This window comes from Hyla sarda, chromosome 4 (genome assembly GCF_029499605.1).
Source record: "Hyla sarda isolate aHylSar1 chromosome 4, aHylSar1.hap1, whole genome shotgun sequence".
NCBI lineage: Eukaryota > Metazoa > Chordata > Amphibia > Anura > Hylidae > Hyla > Hyla sarda.
In genome coordinates, this window is record NC_079192.1 from 309,906,603 (window position 1) to 309,932,470 (window position 25,868).

Below are 25,868 nucleotides of genomic sequence, written 5' to 3' on the forward strand. Positions count from 1 at the left end.
TAGAGGATTGCATTGGGATCCCGCAAAACCCGTTGAAATACTTGCGGGCGTGAGCGATATTTAGAATGTTCGGGCGGGCAAACACTATACCTGCGGATCCTATACTGCAGTGCAGACCACTCTGCTCTTTATGTCAGGGGTGTGGAAAAATTAAAAAAAAAAAAACTACTTGTCCAAGGGACTAAAACAGGAGCACAATCTTCTTGTCCCTCCTGACAATCCACTTGTCCTGGTACACAAAATATTTTCAACCCTTATGTCTGCGTCTGTACATTCCTATTCATGGGAGTGTGCAGGATTTGCGGAACCTGCCTGCTCCCACCCGCAGCAGCCTCATTACCGCCTGTGCTCTAACGGTTTGGATTGTGTTGCGCCAGATCCCAATGCAGGGCTCTAACTATCTTTTGGCTTGCAGCAGGGACTTCTGCATCTGCAGCATAAAGCTGTGGTCTATAGTTTAGTGACAGGGTAAAACAGATTGCCCCATCATATGTGAATTCTGAAGGCATTTAGCGCTGTTTCCCTGAAGCAAAGCTAAATGCCTGAAGAATTCACCTGCCCGGTGCCTGGAACTGCATGTCCCGGGCTTGGGGCGCTAAGATTTCCACATCTCTGTATGTCCCAGCTAAAACAGGACAGTAGCCTGAAGTCAGTTTCACTTAATTCGGCTCACCTGGCGTCCAATGTGAAGTGAAACTCATTGAGAAGAGTCGGAAACTAAATTCCTACTGTGCAGCCTTTAGTGTCCAACGCTTGGCTGCTTTGTCATCCACTCCTCCCTCCCCTGTATGTGTTTGACATTTTGTCGGTACGGTGGACCGGTGCTGCACTTCTCAGGTTCACCCTAAGGGTTAAGAGGACTTCCATCAATAGTGAACTCAAGAACCACTAGCTACACAGCTACCTTAGTACCCACCAGTGCCCTGTGCAAACATAGTCCTCTACTGTACTGTATATTACTTGAGAACACCGCCATATATTGTGACTCCACTCAGTTCATAGTGCCCAACATTGCCCTGTGAACACACAGCTGCTTAGTATAGTGACCACATGCTAGGTTGGCCACCATTACTAGGCCTGGCACCATTACAAAAACTACTGAGTGCTGAAATATGCCTGTGCATAAAGTGATACAGCTATAAGCAGATAAGCCATTTTCAACTAGCTTTCTATGCTCCTGAATGGCATATCTGCTTATAACACTGTCACTTTATGCAGAGGCACACTTCAGAACTCTGGCGGCCATATTGGTTGCAGTACTATGCAGATGTGCCATTAAGGAGCTTGCAAAAGCTGGAGACCAGTGTTAATCTGCCTGCACCTCCAATCACTTTAGAAGTAGGCAGTAGACGCCTTCCAGGAAGGTGGCACAGAATGTTTGCAGGAGCGGGCTGGATTGGACACACGTTGCGGAAGTGGGCAATAATGGTTAGAAATTTATCGAGAGCGGGATTCAGCATAGTTACTGGCAATCCCAGGATACAAAAGGGCTTTGTAAGTTCCACTTGTAGGTGAAGAGAAAATTTATATATATTTTTTTTTGATCTTATTTATAGTGGTGGGGCTGGATATTCAGGATGAAATGGGCAGACATGAAGTTGGGCACATTGATAACTCAATGAAAATTCCACTAAACAATGGAAATGGATGCCGATTTGAAGGACGCTTCACTATAAATAAGGTAACTCCTATACGTATGTGTTTATAGTAATGTTCCTTGTCTTGTATGTCATTTGTGAGTAGGTTTTAGTGTTTAGTATAGAGACTTGTGCAGCACATTAATCTAAACTGTGTTTTTGATCATGGAATCAGTTCTGCAGCAGCGATGAGGCGGAATTCCTTACATAACCAAGCCGTGCGTTCACTGTTACTTTTGTGATGGAACCTAATTATATGTGGGGATACAAATTACGTCTGAGTTATCAAATCCTAATATATGGATGTGGGTTATGTGAAAGCTCATGCCATAATATGGGTGGAACCAGAAGAGTACTAGAACAATTGTACAACGCCCCATAGAAACTATTTAAAGTATGATATAACAGTCTGGAGAATTATAGTGGAGCCAAGTCTACAAGTCTCTTCATAACCTTATGAATCAAAACTGTGGTGGTTTCAGGTTGGTCTTAAAGGGGTACTCCACTAGGGGAAAAAAAAATAATCAACTGGTGCCAGAAAGTTAAACAGATTTGCAAATTATTTCTATAAAAATTTTTTTTTAAATCCTTCCAGTACTTATCAGCTGCTGTTATGATCCACAGGAAGTTCTTTCCTTTTTGAATTTCCTTTCTGCCTGACCACAGTGCTCTCTGCTGGCACCTATGTCCATGTCAGGAACTGTCCAGAGCAGGACAGGTTTGCTATGGGGATTTGCGCCTACTCCTGACAGTTCCTAAAATGGACAAAGGTGTCAGCAGAGAGCACTGTGGTCAGGCAGAAAGGAAATTCAAAAGGAAAGAACTTCCTGTGGATCATACGGCCGCTAAGTACTGGAAGGATTAATATTTTTTTTTAATAGCAGTAATATACAAATCTGTTTTAACTTTCTGGCACCAGTTGATTAAAAAAATTTTTTTTTTCCAGTGGAGTACCCCTTTAATGGCTGGGAGGTGAGATTCATTTTTTTCTTTTGGTCAAGGGCCTTGGCTAGGGTTGTCACCTGGCCGGTATTTTGGCCAACCTGCCTGTATTTTAATATTTAAAAATACCGGCAATTCAATGGCCAGTATTTATCCAACCAATCTTCCAACTCCCATAATGTTGCACCATAACCTATACCAGTGTTTGCCTACCAGAGCACCTCCAGCTGTTGCAAAACTACAACTCCCAGCATGCCCAGACAGCCTTTGGCTGTCTGGGCTTGCTGGGAGTTGTGATTTTGCAACAGCTGGAGGCACCCTGGTTGGGCTACACTGACCCGTACTATATAGTCCAACATGCTGGGAGTTGTAGTTTTCCTTTTGGGGCAGCTGCTGAGCCACAGGCTGTATCAGGGCATGCTCGGAGTTGTAGTTCGTAACGAACTGCAACTCCTAAATTTTAATTTAAAAAAAAAAAATTTAAAAAAAGTGATCAAAAAGTCACATCAAAACAAAATGGTACTAATAAAAACTACAGACCGGGGCGCAAAAAAATTAGCCCTCATACAATACGGGGTAAATAAAAAAAGTTATAGGGGTCAGAATAGGACAAAATTTCCCCCACATGTGTATCCTGTGATGTCACGCATATATAATATGCAAATATATATAGAATTTAAATTGTTTTTTTTGGTTTTTGCAAGAAAGGTGGCAACCCGAGCCTTGACTTGATGTAATAAATAATAAGTGTAGAACCATCCATCGGCAGTAACTGCATTTCTATACATTAGTATAGTCTATTCTCAGGTAGGCTAAGGAGCATTGTCTGTGTAATAATCGTTTTGTATTTCTTTGCAACAATGTGCTTCTTTATTTGCTTTTAAGTATTTACTAATCCTTGGAGATCATTATGAATCATGTTAGCTCTTAAGGGATTGTCCAAGCTTTAGGAATGGATTGCCTAGGTAACATAGGACATCGCTATTAGATCAACTTCGGTCCAACTCCTGGAATCCTCACCAATAAACTGTGTGAAGAGGCCATGGTGCTCATGCGGGTACTGCAGCCTTTTTAAAGGGGTACTCTGGTGGAAAAAAATGTTTTTTTTTTAAATCAACTGGTGCCAGAAAGTTAAACAGATTTGTAAATTTACTTCTATTAAAAATCCTTAATCCTTTCAGTACTTATTAGCGGCTGTAGGAAATTTTCTTTTGGGATTTCTTTTCTGTCACGACCACAGTGCTCTCTGCGGACACATCTGTCCATGTCAGGAACTGTCAAGAGCAGTATATATTTGCTATGGGGATTTTCTCCTGCTCGGGATAGTTCCTGACATGGACAGATGTGTCAGCAGAGAGCACTGTGGTCGTGACAGGAAAGAAATCCAAAAAGAAAAGAACTTCCTCTGTAGTATACAGCCGCTAATAAGTACTGGAAGGATTAAAGGGGTTGTGCGCTGCCCTGCCTTTCGAAGCTCCGCTCGCAGCGTCCGGAAGTTCATTACTTCGAATGCTGTGCGTGGGCTTCCGTGTTCGCGGCCGCCCCCTCGTGACGTCACGCCCGGCCCCTCGTGACGTCACGCCCGGCCCCCTCAACCAAAGTCTATGGGAAGGGGGCGTGACAGCCCCATAGACTTTCGTCACGACACGGAAGCCCGCACACAGCGTTCGGAGTAATGAACTTCCGGACGCTGCGAGCGGAGCTCCAAAAGGCAGGGCAGCGCACAACCCCTTTAAGATTTTTAAATAGAAGTAATTAACAAATCTGTTTGTTTATTTTTTAAATCATCTGATGCCAGAAAGTTAGTTTTCCTTCGGAGTACCCCTTTAATGTTTACACCAGCTGCGGTCTGATTTGTAGTTGCAAACTTGTACTATTAGCATAAGCCGTGCAAGATATTTCAATGTGGTCCCATTCAAGTTACAGAACAATGCTGCAGTACCTAGCACCCCCACCAAAAATAGGTCAGCATGTGCAAGTATGAGCCGTTAGGGCTGTCTCACTTACACGAGTGCAAGTACTCTTCAGATAGCTCATGAGTGCAGATGTCTGACCCCTGGCTAATATCTTGATATCCAAACTAAATAACCCCTTTTAAAAGAATCCTCTCATTACTTTCATGCTGTCTGAACCACAAGTCACCTGGACGGTCCCTGCCTGCTTCTTCCTGACCCTCTCACCTTAATTGATCACTTCTTATATACAAAGTGGGAGAGTTCTTTAAATCAAGCCCGGCAGGGCAGGCAGAAGCCACTGGGAACTGCCCAGATGACTCTTGATTTAGGCAGCATGAAAGTGATGACAGGTTCTTAAAGAGGCACTGTCATTATGAAAAACTTTGTATATTTTGTAGTACTACTGATAAGATGATTTTATTTATTTTTTTATTTTTTTAAATTTCCAATTTTACTAAAAAATAAATGAAAATAGCCACCACTAGGGGTCATCTGCCTTTATGCAGACAGACTACTCCGTATTTTGCAGCATACTGGATACCGGCCGTAAAGTGTGTTGGTATCCAGTATAGGAGATCATCATTGCACCACTACAGCCTTCAGCTGTTCCTAAACTACAACTCCCATGATAGGAGTTGTAGTTTTTCAACAGCTGGTGTACAATCTTTGTAAAACTCTGTTTTAGAGCTGTGTATTCTCCAGCTGTGTGCCTCCAGCTCTTGCAAAACTACAGACATGCTGGGAGTTGTAGTTTTGCAACAGCTAAAGGCAACACTGTTCTAACACAGTGCTTTTCAAATTCAGCAGCTCCAGCTGTTGCAATGCAAAATTGCAACTCCCAGCATGCTTGAACAGCCAAAGCTTTCTCTGACTCCTGAATGACAAAGAAGCTGATCAGACATTCAGGAGTCTTGGAAAGCTGAATGACACCCATAGTGACAGCTATGTTGATTGGCATCCAGCTTTACTAGGAACATAAAGAAAATGTGTGAATAAAAACTACTGTGCAGTGATTTGCAGACTGCCAGCTGCTCCCAGATTCAGAGTAGACAAGTCATCCACAGTGAGGGAGAGAGATGGACACGCCCCCTCCACAAGAAAAGAACAAAAAGCAAGTGAGAAACATAGAAATGCTATTTGTTAAGGATATAATGCTGATAGATGATAGAATGCTTCTGAAATGTAAAAAAAAAATTTAGGAATAGGACATTGAATGTAAAGTATGTCACTCAGAGTGAATGACTGGTTGTCATAGGTTGACCATCGCTGCTATAGACTCCAGGCACTTACTGTATAGTAAAATTTGTCAATTACATGTTCAATTAAAGCCTATAAATACAATGTTGACTGTTTGGTTAATTAGGTACCTGGAAATTTCCATGTGTCCACACACAGTGCCACAGCTCAGCCCCAGAACCCAGACATGAGCCACTTCATCCACAAGCTAACCTTTGGTGATACTTTACAGGTAAGCATTGGTGACAGCTTACTTCTCCTCCACTGTTATTAATGGTCACACAAACATTTTAATACCATTTTAGATCTGCTACCGTGGTTATTTAGTGCCATTTATATTTTGTTGTTCCTGATTCAAGGTTTTACTTAAAGTTGACCTTAAAGGGGTACTCCGGTGGAAAACAATAAAAAAAAAATAATAATAATAATTTTTAATCAAATCAACTGGTGCCAGAAAGTTAAACAGATTTGTAAATAACTTATATTTAAAAAATCTTAACTTTAAGTACTTATCAGCTGCTGTATGCTCCAGAGGAAGTTGAGTTGTTCTTTTTTGTCTAATCGCAGTTCTCTCTGCTGACACCTCCTGTCCATGTCAGGAACTTCCAGGGCAGAAGAGGTTTGCTATGGGGATTTTCTTCTACTCTGGACAGCTCCTGACACAGGCAGAGATGTCAGCAAGGGGCACTGTGGTCAGACAGAAAAGTACAACTCAACTTCCTCTGTAGCATACAGCAGCTGATAAGAACTGGAAGGATTAAGATTTTTTAATAGAAGTAATTTACAAATCTGTTAAACTTTCTGGAGCCAGTGGATATGGAAAAAAAAAAATGTTTTCCACCAGAGCACTACTTTTAAAGGAGAACTCCAGCGAAAATTAACTCTCCGGGACCCTGGCTCTCTTAGTAAGGAGCGCGTGTCGCCTACCTGTAGACTGCACACGCTACTTTTATTTCTATGGGTGCACCAATGATGCCTCAGTGCTGTACTCGGGTCTTTGTGACACGCCCATGGAAGTGAATAGAGCACATGCCGCCTGCAGCACGCGCTCCTCACTGAGCGCTGGGGCCCATTCAGGAGATTGCAGGGAGTCCAACTGCTGGGACCCCCCCCCCCGCGATAAGCAACTTATCCCATATCCAGTGGATTGGGGTTGTTCATGTTTGCCAATTTTCTACTTTAAAGAGAACCGTCTAATTGAAAATACAGCTCAGTCTACTGCCAGCAGGTTATAGAGTATGGAGGATATTAAAGGGGTAGTCCAGTGGTGAAAAACTTATCCCCTATCCTAAGGATAGGGGATAAGTTTGAGATCGCGGGGGGTCCGACCGCTGGGGCCCCCTGTGATCTCTCTGTACGGGGGCCAGGCTCTCCGGCCAGATAGCGGGTGTCGACCCCCGCACGAAGCAGCGGCCAACACGCCCCCTCAGTACATCTCTATGGCAGAGCCGGAGATTGCCGAAGGCAGCGCTTCGGCTCTGCCATAGAGTTGTATTGAGGGGGCGTGTCGACCGCCGCTTCGTGCGGAGGTCGACACTCCCCCTTCCCGCGGGCTGTCGGGGCTCCGTACACGAGATCGCGGGGGGCCCCAGCGGTCGGACCCCCCGCGATCTGCAACGTATCCCCTATCCTTAGGATAGGGGATAAGTTGTTCACCAAGGAGTCACCACTGGACTACTCCTTTAAGGCCTTTGTGTGAAATTATTCAGTATAACTTTTATCATTTATTCATTTAAATCTCTGCTCAAATTCTGGCAAAACATTGAAAGACAAGGAAGGGGTTCCACAAATGTTTTCCATGACCGCAGTATACCTGGTAGAATCCTGAATGGGACTGTAAATTCAAGTAATCATATCTCCGGATAGATGTACTGTAATACAAAACAGGCAAACTCTCCCTATGGAAATAATTGGAAAAAAAAACCCATCTATAATGGGATTTGCTTGCAGGTTTGTTCTTTCCCATTGATTTAAGAAGCTTCACTGCAAGTCAATTTTCATGCAGGAGTATTGAGCACCATGTGGATATTTAAATCCAGTGCAGATTTTCCATACACATAATCCATTTGTGTAAACATTTTAGGTATTCTTGTGCTTCCATCAAAGACAACTATCTAGACAGCATTAGACCTTGGTAACTTTGGAGAATTGTTCTAAACTTGAACAGTGTAGGGAGAGGGACAGAGGGACAGGGACAGGGACAGAGGGACGGAGGGAGAGGGACGGAGGGAGAGGGACGGAGGGAGAGGGACGGAGGGAGAGGGACGGAGGGAGAGGGACGGAGGGAGAGGGACGGAGGAGGGAGAGGGACGGAGGAGGGAGAGGGACGGAGGAGGGAGAGGGACGGAGGAGGGAGAGGGACGGAGGAGGGAGAGGGACGGAGGAGGGAGAGGGACGGAGGAGGGAGAGGGACGGAGGAGGGAGAGGGACGGAGGAGGGAGAGGGACGGAGGAGGGAGAGGGACGGAGGAGGGAGAGGGACGGAGGAGGGAGAGGGACGGAGGAGGGAGAGGGACGGAGGAGGGAGAGGGACGGAGGAGGGAGAGGGACGGAGGAGGGAGAGGGACGGAGGAGGGAGAGGGACGGAGGAGGGAGAGGGACGGAGGAGGGAGAGGGAGGGAGAGGGACGGAGGAGGGAGAGGGACGGAGGAGGGAGAGGGACGGAGGAGGGAGAGGGACGGAGGAGGGAGAGGGACGGAGGAGGGAGGGGGAGGGAGGGAGAGGGACGGAGGGGGAGGGAGGGAGACGGAGGGGGAGGGAGGGAGACGGAGGGGGAGGGAGGGAGAGGGAGGGAGGGGGAGGGAGGGAGAGGGAGGGAGAGGGACGGAGGGGGAGGGAGGGAGAGGGAGGGAGAGACAGGGAGGGAGGGAGAGGGAGAGAGAGACAGGGAGACGGGGGGAGAGAGAGACAGGGAGACGGGGGGAGAGAGAGACAGGGAGACGGGGGGAGAGAGAGACAGGGAGACGGGGGGAGAGAGAGACAGGGAGACGGGGGGAGAGAGAGACAGGGAGACGGGGGGAGAGAGAGACAGGGAGACGGGGGGAGAGAGAGACAGGGAGACGGGGGGGAGAGAGAGACAGGGAGACGGGGGGGAGAGAGAGACAGGGAGACGGGGGGGAGAGAGAGACAGGGAGACGGGGGGGAGAGAGAGACAGGGAGACGGGGGGGAGAGAGAGACAGGGAGACGGGGGGGAGAGAGAGACAGGGAGACGGGGGGGAGAGAGAGACAGGGAGACGGGGGGGAGAGAGAGACAGGGAGACGGGGGGGAGAGAGAGACAGGGAGACGGGGGGGAGAGAGAGACAGGGAGACGGGGGGGAGAGAGAGACAGGGAGACGGGGGGGAGAGAGAGACAGGGAGACGGGGGGGAGAGAGAGACAGGGAGACGGGGGGGAGAGAGAGACAGGGAGACGGGGGGGAGAGAGAGACAGGGAGACGGGGGGGAGAGAGAGACAGGGAGACGGGGGGGAGAGAGAGACAGGGAGACGGGGGGGAGAGAGAGACAGGGAGACGGGGGGGAGAGAGAGACAGGGAGACGGGGGGGAGAGAGAGACAGGGAGACGGGGGGGAGAGAGAGACAGGGAGACGGGGGGGAGAGAGAGACAGGGAGACGGGGGGGAGAGAGAGACAGGGAGACGGGGGGGAGAGAGAGACAGGGAGACGGGGGGGAGAGAGAGACAGGGAGACGGGGGGGAGAGAGAGACAGGGAGACGGGGGGGAGAGAGAGACAGGGAGACGGGGGGGAGAGAGAGACAGGGAGACGGGGGGGAGAGAGAGACAGGGAGACGGGGGGGAGAGAGAGACAGGGAGACGGGGGGGAGAGAGAGACAGGGAGACGGGGGGGAGAGAGAGACAGGGAGACGGGGGGGAGAGAGAGACAGGGAGACGGGGGGGAGAGAGAGACAGGGAGACGGGGGGGAGAGAGAGACAGGGAGACGGGGGGGAGAGAGAGACAGGGAGACGGGGGGGAGAGAGAGACAGGGAGACGGGGGGGAGAGAGAGACAGGGAGACGGGGGGGAGAGAGAGACAGGGAGACGGGGGGGAGAGAGAGACAGGGAGACGGGGGGGAGAGAGAGACAGGGAGACGGGGGGGAGAGAGAGACAGGGAGACGGGGGGGAGAGAGAGACAGGGAGACGGGGGGGAGAGAGAGACAGGGAGACGGGGGGGAGAGAGAGACAGGGAGACGGGGGGGAGAGAGAGACAGGGAGACGGGGGGGAGAGAGAGACAGGGAGACGGGGGGGAGAGAGAGACAGGGAGACGGGGGGGAGAGAGAGACAGGGAGACGGGGGGGAGAGAGAGACAGGGAGACGGGGGGGAGAGAGAGACAGGGAGACGGGGGGGAGAGAGAGACAGGGAGACGGGGGGGAGAGAGAGACAGGGAGACGGGGGGGAGAGAGAGACAGGGAGACGGGGGGGAGAGAGAGACAGGGAGACGGGGGGGAGAGAGAGACAGGGAGACGGGGGGGAGAGAGAGACAGGGAGACGGGGGGGAGAGAGAGACAGGGAGACGGGGGGGAGAGAGAGACAGGGAGACGGGGGGGAGAGAGAGACAGGGAGACGGGGGGGAGAGAGAGACAGGGAGACGGGGGGGAGAGAGAGACAGGGAGACGGGGGGGAGAGAGAGACAGGGAGACGGGGGGGAGAGAGAGACAGGGAGACGGGGGGGAGAGAGAGACAGGGAGACGGGGGGGAGAGAGAGACAGGGAGACGGGGGGGAGAGAGAGACAGGGAGACGGGGGGGAGAGAGAGACAGGGAGACGGGGGGGAGAGAGAGACAGGGAGACGGGGGGGAGAGAGAGACAGGGAGACGGGGGGGAGAGAGAGACAGGGAGACGGGGGGGAGAGAGAGACAGGGAGACGGGGGGGAGAGAGAGACAGGGAGACGGGGGGGAGAGAGAGACAGGGAGACGGGGGGGAGAGAGAGACAGGGAGACGGGGGGGGAGAGAGAGACAGGGAGACGGGGGGGGAGAGAGAGACAGGGAGACGGGGGGGAGAGAGAGACAGGGAGACGGGGGGGAGAGAGAGACAGGGAGACGGGGGGGAGAGAGAGACAGGGAGACGGGGGGGGAGAGAGAGAGACAGGGAGACAGGGGGGGAGAGAGAGGGACACACACACAGTATATATACAGTATACTGTCTAAAATAAACCATTAGCATATTCCATGAAACATCCTAATGGTTTATTTTAGACCGTATACTGTAGTATGCTGCTGGAACATTGGTGTTTACTGAAAGACTATTGTGTGACTAAATCACCTGAAGCAACTGCGTCAAGCGAACAAAGCTGGCACCAGGAGGTGGCACAATGTGGTCATGTCTCTGTTTTGATGCAATCGCAGTGATCCGCAGTTAGTTTATCTACTTAAGTAGGAGTGAGTACAGTCTGAATGTGCACCTTGTGCTGAAGGGGTTTGGATGAGCTCAGTACATGACCTCAGTCAGTGAATGTTTGTAAAGCCACATGTGTTGCATAACTTTAATACCCTCCAAAGACACTCCCAAGCTTCAAGGGTATTATACTTGATGTGTTTATATAATATACATGTACATCAGGCATCTTCCTAAAAGATGGAAGAAATCTGAAGCATCGCATCTTCTCTTGGGCATTCAAATGTCTGGATATAGAATATTTAATAAATTAATTAATACCTTGGAAGTTTGTAGACTGGAGTCCTGAGACCTGAGTAAAATTCCAGGGTTGCCCTAGGATAATGCCTGCATTCTTATGGCAAATTCTAAAAAGACCTTCTAGTCAACATGCCTTGGTCCAATGTGGCTGACACATCCATTCATTGTTATGATATTATTACTGCTTGCTTGTCTTTCAGGTTACAAACATTCATGGTGCATTCAATGCCTTGGGAGGAGCAGATAGACTTGCTTCCAATGGTATGTACAGTTATCTTTGTCAAGGTCTTATAATAGTTGGAAACATTTTTGAAGGACTTTTTTGACTCCAGTCAGTAAAGTAAGAATAAAGCTGACAACCGGAAATGATCCTCTCAGGGGAACGTAGAATGTGAACCCTTTCACTACACATGTTGGCTGAGCCCACTAGTGTCATTTGTTGAATCCCAGCTCACACATTTCTTTACTGCAGCTGGTTGATGTGACCAGCACTCAGTCTACCAGAAAATTCTATGCTCCAATACATAGACAGAAAGTGGTCTGTCCTGTGTTACTGCCTTCTTGTGAACTACAGGATTCCATTATCGCCTATCCGATCCCTCCTGGCAGCTCTGACCCCGCTCACCCAGATCCACTCTCCTTGTTTGTCTCTGTTCCTTTTAATGTGCAGACTGCTGAAGATTTTATATCTGCCCTAAGATACCAGGAGTGCAGTAATATAGTGTGGGAATCTATACATTGATTAGCTGCAGAGTTAGAAACCTCCCCCCCCCTTGATCACACTGCCTGTCTGTGTGTGTTCCTTAGTGTATTGCAGCCTATCTCTGCTTCCCTGTGTGTAAAAGCTCACAAGACACACTAGAGGAGATTTTATCAAAACCTGTGCAGATGCAGTTTCCCATAGCAACCAATCAGGTTTTGATAAATCTCCCCCACTGCATCCGTATCTTATGAGACTCTATAGTGTGAATGTGAATGACAGCAGTTCTATGTCTTTCACTTGGTGCGCTTAGTTACAACTCAAAAGAGAGCAGGTGCAGTGATGAGACTTTACTCCCTCTGTCTCTGCAAAGCAGATGCATCATGGGAAATGTAGGCTGCATGTCAGTGCGGAAATAGGAATTAAAAGGGCAGACAACTTATGCATTCCTCATCAGCTAAAATATGTATGCAAAAGGCCCTACATTATTTTTTAATATATTGCATTGTTTGTGACACATTTAAGCCATCTCTGTGCATATTTTAAGCAATAAAGCTTGTATAAACTTTTTCTCTTATACAGCCTTGGCTTCTCATGACTACATATTAAAAATCGTACCAACCGTATATGAAGAGTTGAGCGGGAAACAGAAGTTTTCATACCAGTACACTGTGGCTAATAAGGTAAGAATAAAGCTGGCAACAGGAAGCACATGATGTAAGTTTTATTCTTAAACTGCACAGAAGGGGTTTGCCAGACTCAAGAGACTGAAAGGCAGACTTTTTAAAGAAAATAAAGAATTCCAACAAAGTTACATGGCTGAACAGTAATGTAATCCTTAGATAACCAAAGAAGGCTTCTTCTATTCACATACAGTATTTCACATAAATCCACCCCTCACATTTTTTTTAAATATTTTATGATATCTTTTCATGTGACAACACTGCTGAAGAAATGACACTGTGCTACAATGTAAAGTAGTGAGTACACAGCCTGTAGAACAGTGTTTAATGTTGTGTCCTCTCAAAATAACTTGACACACAATGTCTAAACCTTGGCAACAAAAGCAGGTACCCCCCTAAGGGAAAATGTCAAAATTGTGCCCAATTAGCCATTTTCCCTTCCTGGTGACTTGTGACTCATTACTGTTACAAGATCCCAGGTGTGAATGGAGAGCAGTTGTCTTAAATTTGGTGTTATAGCTATCACACTCTCTTATTCTGGAAGTTCAACATAGCACTTAATGGCAAAAAACTATCTGAGGAACTGAAAAAAAGGAATTGTTGCCCTACATAAAGATGGCCTAGGCTATAAGAAGATTGCTAAGACCCTGAAACTGAGCTGCAACACGGTGGGCAAGATCATACATCTCTGCTTCCCCGGGATCCTCACTCGACGTGATGACGACAGAGCGCCGGCGATGCAGGGAATCCCGAAGATGACGCTTCGGAGCCCTGAGGACAGGTAGAAGACCATCACTGCAGCACACGGGGCACCGTAAATGGCTATGCGGCGGCAGCTCAATCAGTCTGTGCTGCCAGATAGCCGTTTATGCGACGGCCCCGACATACAAAAGCATCGTAAATTGATGCTGCCTTCAACATGCGATGGCCTCTGAGAGGCCATCACATGTTGAAATTATAATATGTCGGGGCCATTGTAGGTCGGGGGGGGGGGGGGGGGCGCTGTATTGACACTTTGGGCCCAATTTGGACATTTCGGGGTGTACTCACCTTTGTTCCCGAGGTTTAGACATTAATAGCTGTGTGTTGTTATTTTAAGGGGACACAACACTAAACACTGTTATACATGCTGTGCACTCACTACTTTTCATGTGACAACACTGAAGAAATGACACTCTGCTACAATGTAAAGATATAATGAAAGGTTTAAAAAAGTGAGGGGTGGACTCACTTAGGCGAGATACTGCATTAAATAATAGTGATGTGACAGTGTACAACTATTTTTCTTGTCTTGGCTTATAAATTTAAAATTCGTTGTAAATGTATATAAACGCTTCTATATGTTAGACAGACCTGCTTCACTGTGTTTGTATGTTTTTTCTTTGCTTCCTTTAGGAATATGTAGCATACAGCCATACTGGAAGAATCATTCCTGCCATCTGGTTCCGGTATGACCTGAGTCCCATCACAGTAAAATATACAGAAAGGCGGCAGCCTATGTATCGATTCATAACCACGGTAAGTAGTGAGCGCAGTAACACAGCCCTTAGATAATAGAGCAAAAGTTGGCAATCGGTCAGTCTTTCTTGACAGGCTGGTGCCAAGCAGATCATGAGAGCAAGTTCTGTCAGTACCACAGAATAGAGTTGGTTCTGCTGTACTGACAGAATAGAGGACACAGGGGGAGATTTATCAAAACCTGTGAAGAGGAAAAGTTGACCAGTTGCCCAGATCAACCAATCAGATCGTTTCTTTCATTTTCACAGGCCTCTTTAAAAATGAAAGCAGCGATCTGATTGGTTGCTATGGACAACTGGTCAACTTTTCCTCTGCACAGGTTTTGATAAATCTCCCCCATTATCTTTGATCTACCATCAAGTCCTAGTCCCTCTTGAAACCCAGCCTGTGCAGAATGGGACCGACCGTGAAAGAACAGGAACAAAAAGTGGAGGGAAGATGGTGGATGGTAGCAGCAAAGTAGGGAGATGAGTAATGGGGATCACTAGTTTCTGGGCACGTAGTACGCTGTTCACAGGGGCAGGTGAAAGGAAAGGTGAACAACTTTGTTGGGCTGGAGGTAGAGCTCAGGAGGGGCTGCCCTGGCCTGTTACCTAAAGCATATGTAGAGCACAGCTCCCAATATCATCTGTGTCCTGAGGCAGTAAAATAGATGGCCTGTTCACCTTTTTCTCAGTAACTTATTACTTTTATGTAGTTGTCAATAATTTATTTTTAAATGTCACCTTGATGGTGACGTGACTTAGCCCTTGCATGCAATAAAGTTCCTTTATTTTACTTTTTGTTTCCGAAGACTAAAGAAGTACCATGGAAAAACGTATCCCGTATGGATATCCACAGGATAGGGGATACGTTTTGGGGGGGGGGGGGGTCTGACCGCTGGGGCCCCACTGCGATCTCCTGTTTGGAGCCTGGCTCTCCTACACAGTGGTGCGTCACGACCCCTGCCCCAAGCAGCCACGCCCCTCCATATAGCTCTATGGGAGAGCTGATGGTTGCTGACAGATAGGGGATAAGTTTTCTTCCATGATATTTCTCCTTTAAAGCGGGTACTCCTGGAAAAAAAAATTCTAAATCAACTGGTGCCAGAAAATTAAACAGATTTGTAAATTAGTTTAATTTAAAAATCTTAATCCTTCCAGTACTTATCAGCTGCTGTATGATCCACAGGAAGTATATAACAGCTTATTGAATTTCCTTTCTGCCTAACCACAGTGCTCTCTGCTGACACCACTGTCCATATCAAGAACTGTCCAGAGCAGGAGATGTTTGCTATGGGATTTGCTTTGACTCTGGTTTACAGTTCCTAAAATGAGTGTCAGCAGAGAGCACTGTCGTCAGACTGAAAGGAAATTCAATAAGCTGTTATATGCTTCACAGGAAGTTCTCTTCTTTTTGAATTTCCTTTCTGTCTGACCACAGTGCTCTCTGCTGACACCTCTGTCCATTTTAGGAACTGTAAACCAGAGTAAAAGCAAATCCCATAGCAAACATCTCCTACTCTGGACAGTTCCTGATATGGACAGAGGTGTCAGCAGAGAGCACTGTAGTCAGGCAGAAAGGAAATTAAAAAAGAAAAGAACTTCCTGTGGATCATACAGCAGCTGATAAGTACTGGAAGGATTAAGATTTTTAAATAGAACTAATTTACAAATCTGTTTAACTTTCTGGCACCAGTTGATTTAGAATTTTTTTTTTTTCCAGTGGAGTACCCCTTTTAATGTTTAGGTACTTTGGCACTATTTAATGATGTGGATATAGGATCTTTATTTTGTGGCCACTATGGAAATTACTGTATGAGGTTAAGACCGTAACAAACCAGGCATTAGGCATCCCACTAATATAAACCGCCTTTACTTACTATTCTCAACATAATTTACCAGATCTACCAATTTGCCGACTGTTTCATGCAACCAGTTGCTAAAAACCAGATAGATTTTGGAGTGAATGCCTACACCATGCCCAGTTACTCTTCCCACAACAGCTATGTGTTGTGACCTGTTGGTAGGTAAGATGGTCCTTACATCCACCTATGAAATGGGTTTTAACAAGGTCCTGGGGATATAAAATGTTGTTTTGGTAGAAGTCTGCACGCTGATGGACCGGGAGTTTTCTCAGAACGCCACATTTTATTTTAAGATTATGAACATAGCAGTTGGAACCATAAGAACCTTTTTGGTTGGGACGGATCCCAGTCATGTTATTTCAGGAATTAAAGATTCCTGTAATCGCGTCATAGAGAACTGTTCCTGAAATAGGATTTTTATGATTTCAGCTTCTGAACCATGCCAGGTAATGAAAAAAACAAGCGTTAATAAGAGGGGAGCTATAGAAGGTTTGCGCTTACTTCATTTTGTTACAAAAGCAACACTCACTCCACCCACACAGCTGTCTCTATAAGAAAGCACTTTTTGTGTACACACAGCAGGTCACTGTTGGAAAAAGTGTTTTTTATTTTTTAATAAACCTCATTGTTGCTGCCATGACTCAGCCGATATATTTACGCAAACTACCTGAAAATGTGCAGCGGGTGCCATGTAATGTCATTTCTTTTGTCAATGGGCGAAGTAAACATCCCTTTTTAGAGGACTGGTGCTTTGTTTGGTTTGTTTTTTGTTTTTTAACCCCATAAGGACCCAAGCATTTTTTTTTTATTTTTTTTTTTTTATTTATTTATTTTTTTTTTTTGCACATCTGACCACTGTCACTTTTTAAGCATTAAGAACTCTGGGATGCTTTAACTTATGAATTTGATTATTTTTTTTTTTATTTTTTTTTTTTTTTCGTAACATTCTACTTAGTTAGTGGTAAATTTTCATCGACACTTGCAACATTTCTTGGTGAAAAATTCAAAAATTTCATGAAAAATGTGAAAATGTAGCATTTTTCTTACTTTGAAGCTCTCTGCTTGTAAGGAAAATGGACATGCTAAATAAATTATATATTGATTCACATATACAATATGTCTAGTTTATGTTTGCATCATAAAGTTGACATGTTTTTACTTTTTACTTTTGTTTTTAGCTAAAAAATTTTCACCAAAATTTCTAAAATCTGAATATTTTGGGGACCAGTTAAGTTTTGAAGTGATATTCAAAGAGAAGAGAAGAAATCGGCAACTCACCATCTCAGCTGGTATGTTCTTCTTTATTGAAGCATACTCGCGTTACAATAGAACAGAGGGAGAGGGTAGTGGGGGGGATAGTGATGTGCGACCGAGCTCCTGTTTCACACACTAGTGCCGGAGGAAGCACACTTAGTGTGCGAAACAGGAGCTCGGTCGCACATCACTATCCCCCCACTACTCTCTCCCTCTGTTATATTGTAACGTGAGTATGCTTCAATAAAGAAGAACATACCAGCTGAGATGGTGAGTTGCCGATTTCTTCTCTTCTCTTTGAATACCATATGAAAATCTCATTGTGTCAGAGCACCACCAGCAGCACCCAGCTACACCGACGCATATCCAACACGTTAGTTTCCTTCATAAGCGCAGTGCCGTGCTACTTCTTGTATGAAGTTTTGAAGTGAATTTGAGGGTCTTTGTTAGAAATGCCTCATAAAGGACCCCAATAACATGTTCTTGTAGACCCATTTTTTGAAGTTTTACAAGGGGTAAAATGAGAAAAAGCCCACCAAAGTTTGTATTTGTAACCTAATCTCTCTCCAGTAAAGAAATACCTCATATGTGGATGTAAAGTATTTTGCTGGCACACTACAGGGCTCAGAAGTGAAGGAGCAGCAATGGGATTTTGGAGAGAGAATTTTGCCGAAATGTTTTTTGGGGGGCATGTCTCATTTAGGAAGCCCCCATGGTGCCACAACAGCAAAAAAAAAACATAGCTCACCATTGGGGAAACTACACCCCTCAAGGAATGTAACAAGGGGTAGAGTGAGCCTTAACAGGTGTTTGACAAACTTTGGTTAAAGTGGGATGTAAAAATGAAAAATTGTATTCTTTTCACAAAAATTCTGGTGTTACCCCCAAATTTTCATTTTGACAAAAAATAAATAAAAAATTGTAACTCCATTTCTTCTGACTATGGAAATACCCCATATGTGGAATGTAAAGTGCTCTGTTGATGCACTACAGGGCGCAAAAGAGTGCCATTGGGCTTTTGAAGAGAGAATTTGGCTGGAATTTAAGTCAGGGGCCATGTGCGTTCACTAAGGCCCCATTGTGCCAGAACAGTGGACCAACCCCCCCCACACACACACACACACACACACACACACACACACACACACACGTGACCCCATTTTGGAAATTACACCCCTAGCGGAATGTAATGGAATGTAATAAGGGGTGCAGATCTTTGGACCAGTGGGCTGTGCAAATGAAAAATTTAATTTTTCATTTTCATGGACCACTGTTACAAAAATCTGTCAGACACCTGTAGGGTGTAATTGCTCCCTGCACCCCTTGTTACATTCCGTGAGGGGTGTAGTTTCCAAAATGGGGTCACATGTTGGGTTGGGGGGGGGGTCCACTGTTCTGGCAGCACTGAGACTTTGTAAACACACACCGCCTGCAATTCCAAATTCTCTATCCAATTCTCTCTCTTGCTCCTTTTCTTCTGAGCCCTGTAGTGGGCCCGCAGAGCACTTTACATATGGGGTATTCCCTTACTCTTTTGGGGGGCTTTTTTCCTATTTTCTCTTGTGAAAATGAAAAATTTGGGGTAACACCAGGTTTGTAGTGGGGAAAAATTTTTTAAAAAATTCATTTTCACGTCCAACTTTAACGAAAATTTGTCAAACACCTGTGGGGTGTGAAAGCTCACTATACCCCTTGTTACGTTCCATGAGGGGTGTAGTTTCCAAAATGGGGTGACGTGGGTATTTTATTTAATTTTTTTGCACAAATCACCAATTTAGGCCTCAAATGTACATAGTGTGCTCTCACTCCTGAGCCCTGTTGTGCGCCCTCAGAGCACTTTACGTCCACATATAGGGTATTTCCGTACTCAGGAGAAATTGTGTTACAAATTTTGGTGGCCTTTTACATCTTGTGAAAATGAAAAGTATAGGGCAAACCTTGTGGGCTGCGATCAGTGAAGCTGAGTGACGTCCTCTGCCGGCTTCTCTGCGCGGCATCACGGATCCTGTAGTCGCCGCCGAAAAGTGAGATCCGTGATGGCGTGCAGAGAAGCCGGCAAGTCACTCATTAGCTTCACTGACCGCAGCCCGCAAGACCCCTCCGCCTGACCTTCCTGAAGTGTAGACAGGTATGGAAAGGGGAAGAGTGGGCTTCAACCTGCGGACCTCCAGATGTTGCAAAACTACAACTCCCAGCATGCATGGACAGCATTTGGCTGTCCGGGCATGCTGGGAGTTGTAGTTTTGCAGCATCTGGAGGTCCGCAGGTTGAAGACCACTGGGGGGATGATGCGACGGTAAATGATGATGGGGGGGGGGGGAATGATGGGGGGAGAGGGAATGAGGGGGGATGATGAGGGGGAAATGATGGGGACATGATGAGACTGGGTGTGGGGGATAATGATGGGGGGACATGATGAGACGGGGGGGAATGATAAGGGGGGGGAATGATAAGGGGGGGGAATGATGGGGGGGGGAAATGATGAGGCAGGGTGGGGGATGATGAGACGGGGGGACATGATGAGACAGGGGGAAATGATAAGGGGGGGGAATGATGGGGCAGGGTGGGGGATGATAAGACGGGGAAATGATGGTGGGGGGAAGCACTAAATGCTTAATGTCTGTATGGCTAGTGGTGGTCTATGACGGGGAAATGATGAGACATGGGGGGTGGCGATGAGAGGGGAAAATGTGGCACAGGGACTGATAAAAGGGAAGGAATGATGGGGCACTGGAGGGGACGGACCAAACTGAGGTGCAGAAGAAAACTAAGTTGGGGGGATGATGTGGCATTTAGTCCAAGTCATTTATTTTAAATTTTATTTTTTTAACTTAACTTTCCCTGTTAAAATGGGGGTGCGTGTTATACGCAAGTGCGTGTTATACGCCGATAAATACGGCGTATTTATCGGCGTATAACACGCACTTTTTAGGCAAAATTTTTTAGCCTAAAGTCTGTGTGCGTGTTATACGCCGATACACCCCCAGGAAAGGCAGGGGGGGAGAGGCCGTCGCTGCCCGCTTCTCTCCCTCTGCCTTTCCTGGGGTCTAGAGCGCTGCTGTCGGCCCTTCTCACCCCCTGGCTATCGGTGCCGCTGCCCGTTCTGTCCCCCTGACTATCTGTGCCGGCGCCCCATTGCCGGCGCCGATAGCCAGGGGGAGAGAAGGGGCAGCGGCACCCATTGCCGGCGCCGTTGCCTCCCCCCATCCCCGGTGGCATAATTACCTGAGTTGGGTCCGCGCTGCTGCAGGCCTCCGGCGTGCATCCCCGGCATCGTTGCTATGCGCTGAACGGCGCTGCGCATGACGTCAGTGCGCAGCGCCGTGCATAGCAACGACGCAGGGGACGCACGCCGGAGGCCTGCAGCAGCGCGGACCCGACTCAGGTAATTATGCCACCGGGGATGGGGGGAGGCAACGGGGCAGCGGCGCCGGCAATGGGTGCCGCTGCCCCTTCTCTCCCCCTGGCTGTCGGCGCCGCTTCTCTCCCCCTGGCTATCGGCGCCGGCAAGAATAGTCAGGGGGACAGAACGGGCAGCGGCGCCGATAGCCAGGGGGTGAGAAGGGCCGACAGCAGCGCTCTAGACCCCAGGAAAGGCAGCGGGAGAGAAGCGGGCAGCGACGGCCTCTACCCCCCTGCTTTTCCTGGGGGTGTATCGGGGTATACATGCGCACACACGCACCCTCCTTTTACCATGGCTATTTGGGTAAAAAACTTTTTACCCAAATATCCTTGGTTAAATGAGGGTGCGTGTTATAGGCCGGTGCGTGGTATACCCCGATAAATACGGTATAATATATTATAAATATATATCATAATATATTATATAAATATATATTATAAAAAAAATATTAGTTTTTATTTTTTTTGAGTAGCCTTCCTATCTCTAGATAAAAAAATGGTCTAGTTTAGGCTTCAAATGAGGGAAATCTCTGTTCAGTCCTGCTTTTAGTTTCCTATGAGGAAGAGCAATTGAACAAAACAGAAGTTTTAAAACTAAGCAAAACTCCCAGTAGAACTTTGGTAGTAAAGTTCATGAATGTGTTTTTGCTCAGTTGTGTAGATGCAGTCAGACATTATTGTAAGGGGCACAATAGTAGAGTCAGTAGGGGTCATATTAAGATTCCCTGCACTGAGTATGGAAACTATTGTAAAGTATACTGCAGCAGGGAGAATCTGCCTGTACCATCAAACAGTAGGCCATAGAAAGCTAATGTAGTGTACGGCTCTTCTGTCTGCTTACATATTTAATCTGAAGGGCAATGACTCTTTACAGTGGTTTTATAATAATGGTTTTTGAGGACACCCATGGTAAAGATTTTGGTCTTATTTGTGGTGGTGTTTTGCAGTATGCATCTGGAAATTTTTCATATGCTAAATGTATCCATAGACATTCAGCAAAAGACAAAAAAAAGTGTAATTGTGGTCAAAGTTCGGGTGGTTTCCAAAGTTCAGGTGTTTTTTTTAAAGAATCCCAAAAAATACTGAAAGGGGTACTCTGCCCCTAGTGGTGGGCCCACCGTGATCAGATATCTTATCCCCTATCCTTTGCCTAGGGTATAAGATGTCTAGGGGCGGAGTACCCCTTTAAGTATCTTCTGGGATTCTTTGAAATCCCAGCGTTTAGTGTCGGATGAAGCACCAGAGGCTCGTGACATTACGGCCACGCCCCCTCAGTGCTAGCCTATGGGAGGGGGCGTGGCGGCCATCACGCCCCCTCCAATAGACTTGCATTGGGGGCGTGGCCGCGATATCACGAGCCTCCGCCCTGCATCACCAGTCATCTGGCACAGAGCGAAGTTCACTCCGTGCACCAGATGTCCGGGGTGCCGCAGCAGAGGTCGCGGGGGTCCCCAGTGGCGGGACCCCCGTGATCAGACCTCTTATCACCTTCCCTTTTGGATAGGGGATAAGATGTCTAGGGGCGGAGTACCCCTTTAAGTATCTTTTGGCTGCAGTAGTCTTACCTGCCTAAAAATTCCAAAAAACTTGCTTGAAAAGTACCATAAAAAACTTGTTGTTTTATTAGGAAACTTCTCTGTGCCAAACTAGCCCTACTGTATACTCTATGGATGCATAGACTACAGTGTATGCAGCAGGCCCATATTTTTTTTTTCTTTTAAATCAACAGATTTTTTAATTACTTCCATTTAAAAAAATCTTAATCCTTCCAGTACTTATCAGCTACTGTATGCTTCACAGGAAGTTGAGTTGTTCTTTTCTGTCTGACCACAGCGTTCCCTGCTGACTCCTCTGTCTGTGTAAAGAACTGTCCAGGGCAGGAGAGGTTTGCTATGGGGATTTGCTCCTAATCTGGACAGTTCCTGACATGGACAGTAGAGATGAGCGAACTTACAGTAAATTTGATTCGTCGCGAACTTCTCGGCTCGGCAGTTGCTGATTTATCCTGCGTAAATTAGTTCAGCCTTCAGGTGCTCCGGTGGGCTGGAAAAGGTGGATACATTCCTAGGAAAGAGTCTCCTAGGACTGTATCCACCTTTTCCAGCCCACGGGAACACCTGAAAGCTGAACTAATTTATGCAGGATAAGTCATCAACTGCTGAGCCGAGAAGTTCGTGATGAATCGAATTTACTGTAAGTTCGCTCATCTCTTTAATCAGACAGAAAAGTACTCGACGTTCTATGTAGTATACAGCAGCTGATAAGTACTGGAAGAATTAAAAAAAAAAATTTTATGTCGAAGTAATTTACAAATCTGTTTAACTTTCTAGAAACAGTTGATTTGAAGAAAAATTATAATAATAATAATTTCCACTGGAGTACCTCTTTTTAAGTCTGTGGAAATAAGAAGCACAGTCTCTGAGCCGAAAGCCAAATCCAGAATTTGGGAATTACGTTTTCAGCACAAATATTAGCCTTGAGTCACAATACTTAGCACACATGTAGAAACATAGTAATATTTGTCATGCATGGATCAATAAGCGGTCACCAAGCTCAATGCTGATCTGTAACCTTGAGAACACTTCTCTTCTGTAAAATGATTCTCAATAGGTATACAGTAGAAAACTCTATAAAATATATGTATTTTTTTTCCTTCACAAAGAAATGCCAAGATTCAATATCTGGAGCAGGGTTTCCCAACCAGGGTGCCTCCAGTGTTGCAAAACTACAACTCCCAAAATCTGGAGGCACCCTTCTTGGGAAACGCTGGTCTGGAGAAGAGGTCAGTACAGAATCGATCATCTGCTCTTCTTTTATGTGGAGACTTGGGAATCCTTCCAGACATTTGCTTCCCATGTATCTATTAAGTGGGATGTGGTTACTAAAAGACACTAAATAAACAAAGTCACAGTCAGTGTGAAGTTAATAGGCACTGTCACGTATTAGTGTGTCCTCCCCTCTTCTGATCGTATAATCTCCATCTGCCAATGATCCACTTTGTCTTTAGTATGTGAACTGGCTGTCAGAGAGAGGACACTGCTCTTCAACCCAACAGATGGTGTGTGGATTAGTAAAGCTGCCGATCCGGGAGGGGGCGGCGGAGAAACACCTGCTGTTCGGGCTGCTGCCTCATTCACAATCTCTTGTTAAGTCCACGAGACCTGCAGCATATCCATTATTCACTCGTGTTTCCCAGTCAATGAGAAGCGCTGTGGGGCAACAGCAAAGGAAGGGAGGGGGGCTAAGAAACAGACCATCCAAGAAATGGCTCTTTTATTTTGGAAGGGGGGAACCTTTTGTAACCCCCTACGAAAAGGAAGGCTAGAATAAAGAAACCATACACAAAACAGGAGGGATTCCCAGGGTCAGTTTGACATGTTGCTCCCTGGTAGGAGGGAGGAATTGGTTTTTAGACATTTTAAATTTAAATAATGCAGCGTAGTAAAGAGTGCGGCGCTCCCACCAGTACCATGGGGATTGGAGGAGGAAATGGGGACAGTTTAGGAAAACGGTTTATATAGTAGGGATGAGGGAAAAAAAACTTCTAAAATATTGAACACATTTATTGGCTTTTATCCATGTAAAACTTAACCTGTTTAGATAGAAAAAAGAGAGAGAGAGAGATATATAGATAGATATAGATGTAGATATATAGATATCTCTATCTATCGAGAAAGCGATAATATAAAAGAATAAATATATATGTATAATATATATATTTTAGAAATCTATATCTACTAAATATGTAAAATTTTACATTAGGAAAATCCAATAACGTGACCTGTTTGTGTGTATATATATTAGGACACAGGTCACGTTATTGGATTTTATTAATGTAAAATTTTACATACTATATAATGTGTGTGTGTGTATATATGTAGATAGATAGATATATAGATATATAGCGAGAGATATAGAGAGAGCTATATAGATGGATATATGTATAGAGATATATGTATATAGAGATATATATATATATATGTATGTGTGTATATATATATATGTATGTGTGTATATATAATAATATGTATAGATAGATATGAAATAATATATAGAGATATATATATATATATATATATATATATATATATTTATTTATAGTACAGTGGTGCAGATCAAAAAATGTTGCAGTGTCTTGTAATACCTTTATTGGAAGAGAATAGAGATGAGCGAACTTACAGTAAATTTGATTCGTCACGAACTTCTCGGCTCGGCAGTTGATGAGTTTTCCTGCGTAAATTAGTTCAGCTTTCAGGTGCTCCGGTGGGCTGGAAAAGGTGGATACATTCCTAGGAAAGAGTCTACTAGGACTGTATCCACCTTTTCCAGCCCACGGGAGCACCGGAAAGCTGAACTAATTTATGCAGGATAAGTCATCAACTGCCGAGCCGAGAAGTTCGTGACGAATCAAATTTACTGTACGCTCATCTCTAGAAGAGAATTTACTTTGGACTTGATAAAGGGAGGAATCATGAAAGCTTGTCTCTACAAATTATTAGTCCAATAAAAAAAAAAGTAGTACAAGACACTGCAACATTTTTTGATCTGTATGTGGGTGTATATGCGCACATTATATATATATATATATATATATATATATATATATATATATATATATATATATATATATTTATTATTTTATTTTTATTTTTTTATTAAATACACTTTTCTTTTTCACAGCAGTCCTGGCACCCCATTTTCCAATAAATTAGGGCTGGAATATTCCTCTAAGTAATAATGCAATAAACAGATCTGTATTGTGTATAATGATTAGGTTTTGAATGAGGGTTTTTGGCAATACAGATCTAAAGATAGAGACACAATTTAATGAAATACAGTCTCAAACAAGAAATTACGACCATATTATCCTTCTAGTTTACTTTTCAAACCTTTTATTTTATTGTCAATAATTTTCATAAAGTCCACGTCATTGATTTATGAACAGTCTGTCATTTAATCCTGGGAAGGTCAAGTAATCTCCCTTTTCCTTTCGATACTAGACTGCATTTCTTCAAAAGAGGTTTTTGTGGATGTTCTAGGTATGATACCGTATCTACACCAGTTT

General features: G+C 45.5%; 1 protein-coding gene across 2 annotated transcripts in view; it reads left to right on the forward strand.

Moving 5' to 3' along the window:
- Window positions 1-25,868, forward strand: part of ERGIC1 (endoplasmic reticulum-golgi intermediate compartment 1) — a 104,754-nt gene that overhangs the window by 58,271 nt on the left and 20,615 nt on the right. For both annotated transcript variants that reach the window (XR_008892787.1, XM_056574835.1), the window contains exons 5-9: window positions 1,557-1,681; window positions 5,898-6,002; window positions 11,601-11,661; window positions 12,683-12,783; window positions 14,179-14,301. Coding sequence is in view for 1 of the 2 variants with exons in the window: in XM_056574835.1 (XP_056430810.1) it covers window positions 1,557-1,681; window positions 5,898-6,002; window positions 11,601-11,661; window positions 12,683-12,783; window positions 14,179-14,301 (515 nt within the window). In the remaining variant the exon portion in view is untranslated. The remainder of the gene's footprint in view (window positions 1-1,556; window positions 1,682-5,897; window positions 6,003-11,600; window positions 11,662-12,682; window positions 12,784-14,178; window positions 14,302-25,868) is intronic.